Source organism: Nannobrachium achirus (genome assembly GCF_963921795.1).
Source record: "Nannobrachium achirus genome assembly, chromosome: 12".
NCBI lineage: Eukaryota > Metazoa > Chordata > Actinopteri > Myctophiformes > Myctophidae > Nannobrachium > Nannobrachium achirus.
In genome coordinates, this window is record NC_137832.1 from 54,346,929 (window position 1) to 54,356,928 (window position 10,000).

General features: G+C 44.8%; 1 protein-coding gene across 1 annotated transcript in view; it reads right to left on the minus strand.

Moving 5' to 3' along the window:
• Positions 1-10,000, minus strand: part of fras1 (Fraser extracellular matrix complex subunit 1) — a 224,594-nt gene that overhangs the window by 43,335 nt on the left and 171,259 nt on the right. The window contains exons 38-43 of the mRNA XM_080738878.1: positions 7,779-8,032; positions 7,079-7,233; positions 4,893-5,055; positions 4,291-4,423; positions 3,367-3,560; positions 47-200 (exon numbers count right to left, since the gene is read on the minus strand). Coding sequence (XP_080595004.1) covers positions 47-200; positions 3,367-3,560; positions 4,291-4,423; positions 4,893-5,055; positions 7,079-7,233; positions 7,779-8,032 — 1,053 coding nt within the window. The remainder of the gene's footprint in view (positions 1-46; positions 201-3,366; positions 3,561-4,290; positions 4,424-4,892; positions 5,056-7,078; positions 7,234-7,778; positions 8,033-10,000) is intronic.

Sequence of the window (10,000 nt, forward strand, 5' to 3'; positions counted from 1 at the left end):
GTGTGTGTGTGTGTGTGTGTGTGTGTGTGTGCGCACGTGGTCTCACCGTAGGCGGGTTTCCTGACGACGGTGAAGAGGATCTCGTTGTCGGGCGTGTCGCGGTCCAGGACGTGCAGAGAGGAGTTGGTGATGACCACGCCAGAGTTCTCCTCCACCTGGATGCTGCTGACCGACACCACTGGCTCCCTGTCCTCCTTGCTCTGACACCGGGGACGTGCAGAGAATGTTAGAGAGGCAGGGGCTGACATTTCTAAAAGGGGCCTTTTGGTGAAAATAGCAGACCTCCAAGCTCACAACGCGTCGCGCTGCGACACGTTGTGAGCTTGGAGGTCTGCTATTTTTGGTGTGTGACACCACACTGAACTAAGCATAATCAAGTCAATACTGGAGATGTGGCATAACGGCATGGATTTCTACACAGAGAGGGCATTTCTTTCAACATAAGACTGCGTTCAAGTTCAGGAGAGTTTGGACAAAGGCAATTCTCTTGAATGCTGCCTCAGGTTTATTTGTTTATTTGAAAAAGAATCCCCATTAGCTGATGCCGTAGCAATCCGCTAGTCTTCCTGGGGTCCATACAAAGACAACAGGTATGGCATGGAAAGGGGGGCATTTGCCTTTCTTTCACTATTATAGTAAAAACTGCATTCATGGTCTGGAGAGGGCACTTTTTTACAGATGGATAAAAGGGCAGGGGTTTGTGCACGTGTGCACGTGCCTGCACTGATACACACGCACGCGCATACACACACACACACACACACACACACACACACACACGCACACACGCACACACCACGGCATCGGAAGGTCAGGAGCGTCGATTCGACAAAAACAGGCGAACGTTTGGCAAAAACAGGCAGACAGTCTGCGACATTAACTAAATGTTTTCCCGTGTGACATTTATAGCAGCTCGTAGTTCTGCTGTTCTCGCCAGAAGCGAAGCGTCTGTTTGGGCAACTTGGGCCCAAACTAGCTGGCTGGCAGCTAGAAGACCGGGCCGACACACACGCGTCTAGCTGCTGAAAGACGAGAGGCGAGAGGAAAAATAAAAGATCTGCTCCTGCAACAACAACACATACATTGGCTGCCCCATTTGCACCTTTTCCCAAGCTACACAAGCTGCCGACTCATATCAGTGCATATCAATTGTCCATGTGTGACAATTTAGGCATTTGGCAGATGCTCTTAATCCAGAGCGACTTACAATAAGCCAGGTAATACATCAATACATCTACATAGAGACGAGGTAATACATGCATAGAAATAGTAACGTAAGAAAAACTTAGGTAAAAAAAAATCAATGACTAGCCCTCAGCTGTGTTCGGTCACATATATATATAAAAAAAGAAAAAAAAACATGTTATCAAAATGACCTGTATGGTCATTGAAGGTAGGCAAGTGCTACGCTAAGTGCTATGGGCTAAGATGAAGTCTGAAGAGGTGAGTCTTCAGACCACGGCAGAAGCTAGGGAGAGAGTCTGCCGTTCGAAGTGCGACAGGGAGTTTATTCCACAGTTTGGAGGCCATGAGGGCAAAGAGTCTAGGACGAGTGGACCGTTGTCTTGGGCTTTTTTTTTTAGCAAGGGTCCTGTCAGCACCCCCCCTGTGTTAGCCGACCTGTTAAGTACTGTAGTCTGTAGGCATGGGCTACTATCAGATGCCCTGAAGCAGTCCAAAACAGAATGGATAGTGGTGGTGGACTCATGAATTCAATTACAGAGGTTTAAGTGGCTAAGTGATGGATTGGTAGTGGGATTACATAGCGGTGTGTAACACTAGGCAGCGTGGGACATCCATCTATCTCCTGTTCTAGATCAAGCATCTGTAGCAGCAGAACCGTTATGTCTTGAGAATGTTTTAAGTCATTTTTTAGCAGCACCAGGCAGCCGAATCGAGTCGCACGGACGCCTGTGTCTTTTCAAATAATTGATGGAACCCGGGTTTTTGCAGAGATCTGGCCTGTGATCACGTTGACTCGCACATTTCTAATTCTTACTGATGATGGCAGTCAGCCACTGAGCTGGAGGCAGGCGGGAACAGTCACAACAAACCCGTCAACGTGGCGCTAAGTGTTTTTTTTCCTTGCTAGAGGGGGCAGGGGGGCCGTGGTGGCTAGAAACTTTCCAAAAGAGAATAAAAGGGACTACCACTCATTAGAGTTTGAAAAGAACTTCAACAAGACTAAAGTCTAACACCCTCTCACATATTCTACAGCACCATACAACAGACTTTTAACAACATGAACCCTAGCATCCCAAATCCGGGGGTGTGAACTGCAAAGATATTTGGTGTGGGGGTTGAAAAATGTGGGGGCCTGGTATAGAGTCCAAGCTCACAACCCTTATATTGTGAGCTTGTAGACTGACCAATTGGGGGAAAAAAACAAGTCGAACGGGCGCTTCCGTTCCAATGAACGAGGCTGAAGTTTGTCCCTCGGTTGCACCAGTTGTAGACATAGAAATGGAGGAGAAAAGTGATCCCACCGCCCTTGTTGTTTATGTGCGCTCCAGATTTGAGACTAACGTTGCGGGAGCTGCTGCTACTGTACACACTCGTGCCACCCCTCATCTGCTTACAGTGCTCAGACAGGTAAAAGAACAAGCGTTCGTTCGGCTTCAAAACTGTTAAGGACGTGTGTCGTGAGTTTGAAGCATCAAGTTTGAGAGCAGTGGCGTCAGTTCAGCAAAAGCTAGGGTATGGCAAAGATGGGCGTCCTCATGGGAAAGAGGCATTACATTTTGTATAACACGGTTCTATTGTGAAAATAGCAGATCTACAAGCTCACAACGCCTCACGCTGCGAGGCGTTGTGAGCATGTAGATCGGCTATTTTCACAATATCTGAAAAAAAGATTTTTGTCAGCTTTTTACACAGGTTTCTACGGTTTCTTGGGCTGGATATGGCAGCCTGGAATGGTTGTTCAAGTGCAGCTAAACTTGGCATTTTAGTAAACGTGCCACAATTAACATTAATGCATTGCACCTGTGCAGCTGACCTGCGGAACCTGGGAATATACCATTTTGTCAAGCTGGGGAGAATACAAGTGTGGAGAATATAATTATAATACATTGTTAAAGTGACCATTTTGTTAAAATTTGCATTTGTAGTTATGTTACTGTAATTTAACAACATAATAACTAGCGCAGATAGACATTCATGGATTTATATTTAAAAGTAACTTTTATTTTCCCCTCTGGACCCAGTCCCAGGGTATGGCAGCTGCATACCCCTGCCATACCCAATTGACGCCGCTGTTTGAGAGCATGTTCATTCGAGGGGTCCTTGACATACAACATGTTGAGAACCACCAGTCTGAAAAAAAAAAAAAAAAAAAAGACAACAACAACAACAACAAGAAATCACCTGGATGTGGATGTCTACGCTGAAGGCCTCCGTCTGGCTGTGTCCGTCACTGACGTAGAGGCTGAAGGTGTCCTGCTGGGCCTGGCCTTTCAGCTGGTCCTTCTGGACGTAGAAGATGTGCTCCGAGGTCAGGTCCTCCATGGAGAAGGGCACGTCAGGGCTGACCACCCAGTGCTGCACTCCCTTTGAACCCCCTGGAGCAGCAGGACACACACACACACACACACACACCAAGGTTAGCACTAGAACAGTGGTGCAAGTAACTAAGTACATTTACTAAAGTACTGTAGTTCAGTGGTTCTCAACCTGTGGGTCGGGACCCCCAGAGGGGTCCCCAAATTATTTTGGGGGTCCCCAGAAGATTGGCTTAATGTGAAACATTGTTTTCTCTCTCAACAGTAAACAAACCAACATAAAGTTTAAGTGTATAGAGGGTATCTGCACATTTCTAAAGTGACAATTTAAGGACTTTTTAATACCTCTAAAATGACAAATTAAACTTTGGCCAAATAGTCAAATATTAGAGGCAGAAATTGTGAAAATAGCGGATCTACAAGCTCACAACGCCTCGCAACGCATGTAGATCTGCTATTTTCACAATAGAACCATGTTATACAAAATGTTATGCCTCAACTCTTTGTGCTCGTCAGGGTGGGGTTTCCCCAGTTAAAATATGATTATTTTGGGGGTCGCGGCCTGAAAAGGTTGAGAACCACTGCTGTAGTTCACCCCCAAAATGATTTTTTTTCTCCTATTGATTACTCACGCCATGGAGTTCAATAAAAAAATGTTGTTGTTGTTTTTTGTCACATCCCTAAGACAAAAATGTGATTATATAAAATTTACCCCCATTGATTCTGAGTGGGGATCCGAATCAATGGGAGTACATTTCGCACGCGCGCACGCACAGACACAGAACGGTACCTCTCGCGGTGTTCTCGATGAAGCCGTATTTCGGAGGCGTGACCAGCCACACGAGCAGGTCTTTCTTGGGCGTGTCCACGTCCGACACTATGATGTGATTGGTGGACAGCTGGACCCGCCCCCCTTCCTGGACCTATAAGACAGGAACGCAAATAAACACTGTGTCACTCCCCCACTGACATCACGGCAGTGTACTGTGAATGCACACAAGTTTCCATAAGTGTATAGTAAACACACAAGTTTCCATAAGTGTATAGTAAACACACAAGTTTCCATAAGTGTATACAGTATACACACAAGTGTGACCAGATGTGTACTATAGGCCTAAATGTGTAAGTAAAAGTAGCCTTGTCAACACACCATCATCTCACGATTAAACCTAGTATGTAGTATTTTCAGCAAATGTGTTTTTTGTAGAGGTAAAAAAAAAAAGAGAAGACCAAGAGTGATACAAAGTCAATTTAAGCAGTTAAATGTCTGAAAAAAAAACACATGAATCCAACATAGACTGACGAGAGTACTTTCACTTCCAGGGTATTTTCTGGACTAGTGTACACAGTATACACAGTGCGTGCTGCGTGTGCATGTGCGAGTGTGTGCACCTTAATCCCACTGCGGACAGTCACAGTGGGTGGTTGTCGGGGCACCGAGGTGATGGTGATGGTAAACATCTGGTTGTCAAGGCGACGGCTGTCGCCGTCGTAAACAACAAAGTGGAAGACGTCGGTGACCGGCTGACTTCCTGTCTCCAACGAACTGATGTACCTGCACGGAGAGAGTTAAACAATGTCGATTTGCACAGGTAGTGTTGCAGTTTGTACATGCGTGTTCAGAACTTGCCAGTTTCTTATATTTGCCAGACCCATGAAATGGGTAGGCCTACATAAGCAAATGTCGGTCTGTCCCTTTTCTATATAAAGGGTATATATGATGATGACATGATGATGACATGCCTACAAAAGGCATGATGTCATAAATGATGATGACAGACAGGGGGTCTGGCACAACCAGGTTGACCTGGTCTAGTATATTAACATTTACTGCCAGATTTCTTTTTTCAAAATGTGTTTAGCCTCTGCCAGCCATTTTCACCTTTCTTTAGAGACACACATGTTGTACCACATCTACCATGCTCACAAGAAAGTTCGACTCCTCCGATAATTGTAGTGGAGTAAAAGGTGCAATATTTGCCTCTGAGATGTAGTGATGTAGAAGTATAAAATATATGATACTCAAGTTAAGTAAAAGTACCTTAAAATTATGCTTAACTATAGAACGTTAATTCTCAGTAAAGTAAACGGTAAATGTGCTTAGTGGTGGAATGGTACAATGGTGTAAAGTGCAGTAACACCATTGTAAATCACCCATTACAGTGCTGAAGCTAATAGCAGGCTGCATTATGAAAATGAAAAGCAGTCTAATTTCATCTCACCGCCTCTCACAGCACAATGAGCGCATCTCTCAGGTAATGACAGGGGTGTGCTGCTGCTAATTAGCAACTCTTAATGCCAACAGGACACGTTACGGAACGGAACTTATTTTAAACCGCTAATTGAGCCATCTTCTTATTAGGTTCTGCTTCGCTAATGTTTGAAGTTTCACAGCCTCTTGACAAATTAATGTTTGACTGAGGGAGCTTTTCTACAGACCATTAGGCCAAACTTTTTTTTAATAGCATGAAGCATTTTGTCTCTTCAGCATTAGCGTGAACGCTAATGCTGAAGAGACAAAATGCTTCATGCTATTAAAAAAAATAAAAAATAAATAAAAAAGATTATTGTTTAAAAGTTTAAGTAATCAGTGTTTGTTCGGTAACAGGGCTCTCCCTGTCTCTCGAATTCTTTAGTAGACAGAAAATACATTTTCAGGTTGGGATACAAATTTTATCCTATCAGGACAGGCAAAGATCCTTAATCTGCTTCAATATTATACTGTTCCAGTTCAAAGTGTGTCTGCTGTTTGTTTTTGTTTTCTTCTTTTTCCTTCTTTTTTTCATCACTTTCAATTTCACTTGTTTCTCCAGTATCCAGTTTGAGTTCTCTCCCCTGATTGAAAGGAATTGGTATCCTGGGTCCTGAAACACAATGGTTCCTTTTTGCACCCTCTGGGAGTTTAAAGAGGTGGTGCCATAGTTTTGCACTTTGTCTGTTTTGTCTATGGAGGCCACCGGGTCTTCCCTGTGTATTTCTGGTTTCTTCCTGAAAGGGGAAAGCCTCTGAGTCAAAAGGCCCAATTGAAATACACTGATACACTAATGATATCATAATATTATCCCCTCCCCTTCTACCATACACCCAACACTGTGGGTGTGGCTAACCTCAGCTGGGTCACTACCTACCTACCTACCTACCTATACCTACCTATACCTACCTACCTACCTACCAACGTATCTATCTAAAGCAGTGGTTCTCAACCTTTTCAGGCCGCAACCCCCAAAATAACCATATTTTAACTGGGGACAGGCTCACAACGCCTCGCAACGCGAGGCGTTGTGAGCATGTAGATCGGCCATCTTCACAATTTCTTCCAATGTTAAATTTGTCATTTTAGAGGTATTAAAAAGTCCTTAAATTGTCACTTTAGAAATGTGCATATACCCTCAATACACTTAAACTTTATGTTGGTTTGTTTACTGTTGAGAGAGAAAACAATGTTGCACATTGAGTTAATCATCTGGGGACCCCCCACAATAATGTGGGGACCCCCCCCTGGGGGTCCCGACCCACAGGTTGAGAACCACTGATCTACAGTATGTAAAGGAGCAGGGAGGGTGTTGTTGCCAGCCTACCTGATGTACTTCTTGTTGACGTCGTCCATGGTGAAGGAGGAGTACTCCCTCAGCTCCTGGGTCAGCTCCTGGGAGGAGGGGCTTCGGGTCAGGATGCCGTACATGGGCATGGACACCAGCTGGATGTGGATCTGATCGTCTGGGGACGTGTCGTCCTGAAAAAAAAAAAGACAGCCAAAAAAACAACACTCTTTATTCCTCTGCGGATGAAGGCCTACACTTAAACCACTTCAACCCTATACTGTACGAATTACTTTTGCAGTGGTTCTCAAACTTTTTATTTCAATGAAAAATTATCCACCGGATGGAGACACTCTTCCTGGTTGAAGACTGTTTTTACGAAACAGCGCTTCCAGCGTCGCAGAGACGAATAACACACAAGTAAGCTTTCAACTCGCCACAGATACCTTTGTTTTGGTGCGTAGCGAAACAGTTTTTGTTATTTTTGGACGAGACGAGAGGGAGCGCAGGCTGTGCCTCGGCCAGACGGATGTAGAGTATCATAGCGTTAAGGAGAACTCCTCTAACGCTATGGACCAGAGCTACTCTAATGCTCAGCATTACATAATTGCACGTTGGTTGAATCCATAGCACTTTTTAACTGGACCACAATACTGGCACACATAGGCCTACTGGAGTGGTCCAGTCCTGGTCCAGTCTACTATGTGGACCACTCATGTCCCATGGTCATGTGACTCACGGTGTACGCCAGGTGCGAGCGTCCAATCACGGTGCTGCTCTTCTCGGCCACCTCCATGGCCAGCGTAGCCTTGGGGTCCCGCCGGGGCCCCTCCCCCCCGGCCCCGGCGTCCAGCACCACCACCTGCACCACGCTGGTCGCCATGGAGATGCCGTCGCTGACGGAGAAGGTGATGGCGTCCTCGGCGGAGGAGAGGCCGCCGTGCTCGTACTGGAGGACGTTCCGCGTCACGTCACCGAAGGAGAATGTGTCCCCTGGAGAGAGAGAGAGAGACCTTGGGATGAGTGAGGGACCGCGAGCGTGTTGTGTAATAGCATGTGTGTGTGTGTGTGTGTGTGTGTGTGTGTGTGTGTGTGTGTGTGTGTGCGTGCGTGCGTGCGTGCGTGCGTGCGTGCGTGCGTGCGTGCGTGCGTGCGTGCGTGCGTGCGTGCGTGCGTGCGTGCGTGCGTGCGTGCGTGTGTGTGTGCGTGGGTGTGTTTGTTTATCCATTCGTAACCCAGAGAATGTACAAAATGTAATCAAATAAGGCAACGTGTCAGACGACTGAGTAAATACAAAGCGGGTTGTTGACTCAACGATCGACTCGTGGGCCTTGTTTTGTTTGTACTATGGGCACATGCTTTATTAAAAAAGGTTCTTCTGCACAAAGGCAGTCAATGCATCAAGTTACTGAACAAACAATCTATAGCAATGATTAATATAAATAATATAGAGCGGTAACCTTTTAACAAAATACTTTTTGTTTGACTCCCCCCCCAAAGAATCCCTTACAGCTTCTTTGATAAAGGCTCCAAATGACTTTCTCTAAAGTTGGAGTGGCTGCCCTGCACCTTTGAATCTAGCTTAGAATACATTTTCATGACCAAATACCAAGCGCTCCGGCACACACCATCTCAGAGCTAGGTTATATGTGCAATTCTACTTGTTTTTGTTTTGAGGAGCTTAGGACATACCCAGATAGGTTGTTTTTAGCAGCTTAGGACATGCCCAGATAGGTTGTGCCGTAAAAAAGAAAATTGGTGCTGTCTCTTTTATTATTGGCAGCCGCCAAATACGGTGTTACACTGTTACTTATACCCAGGAGGGAGGGATGAATGTGTGTGTCCACGATCTCGCTGAATGCATTTTTTATATCACCTGTAATATTTGTGTCCTTGTACATTTCTCCTTTTATGTGGGCATAAACGTGTGCAGTGGTGTAAAGTAAGTACGGTACGTTTACTCAAGTACTGTACTCAAGTACAATTTTGAGGTATGAGGCAAATATTGTACTTTTACTCCACTATAAACCACTTTGGCCCTATATATTTCTACCATTTGAAAATAGTCGACGCAACGCATTGTGAGCTTGTAGATCTGCTATTTTCTAAAGATTTTTATACACTTGAAAACTTCAAATGGGACATTCTGCACAATGAGTACTTTTAGTTTTGGTACTTTAACAGTTCTACTGCCAGATTTATTATTTATTTATTGGGGCTGGTGCCAGCAAAAAGCAGCTTAACTTTGCAATGTTATAGAAAAAGATCTATTCATTATTTGCAAACGATTATTATTATTTTTTTATTATTATATGTGTACTTTAGCCAAGCTGGCGGCAGAGGGCAGCCTTATGTAAAGAATAGTGGGAATTGGGCCGCCCCGCTTGCCGTAGTTCAGAGCATAGAAATGCATTTTCTAGATCAGGTCCACAGAGAACAGCCAGGAAGTGAATTGGACATCATTGATGTTTACGTGTGGTGGAGATTTGAAAGCAGAATTACGGGAGATGTTTTTACTGTACACACCTGCGCGACTCCTCATCAGCTTACAGTCATCAGATAAGGTAAAAGAACGAGCATTCATATTGGCAACGAGCTGGGTTCAAAATTGGGGCGAACGGGAACGTCCGAAGCGGTAAAAGAGTTAAGTACAGGATACAGTATTATGATGCCAATACCTTTGTACTTTTAATCAAGTACATTGTAATTACCTGACCTTTACAGAGTATTTCTGCACTGCAGTATTGATACTTTTACTTGAGTAAAAGAAATATATACTTTTTCCACCACATTTCTCTTTTATGTGGGCATAAATGAATAGTAAAAATGTGTGCGTGCATGCGTGTGCGTGCTCACCTCTCTTCATGGCAGTGTGTGTGTGTGTGTGTGTGTGTGTGTGTGTGTGTGTGTGTGTGTGTGTGTGTGTGTGTGTGCATGCTCACCTCTCTTCATAGCAGTGTG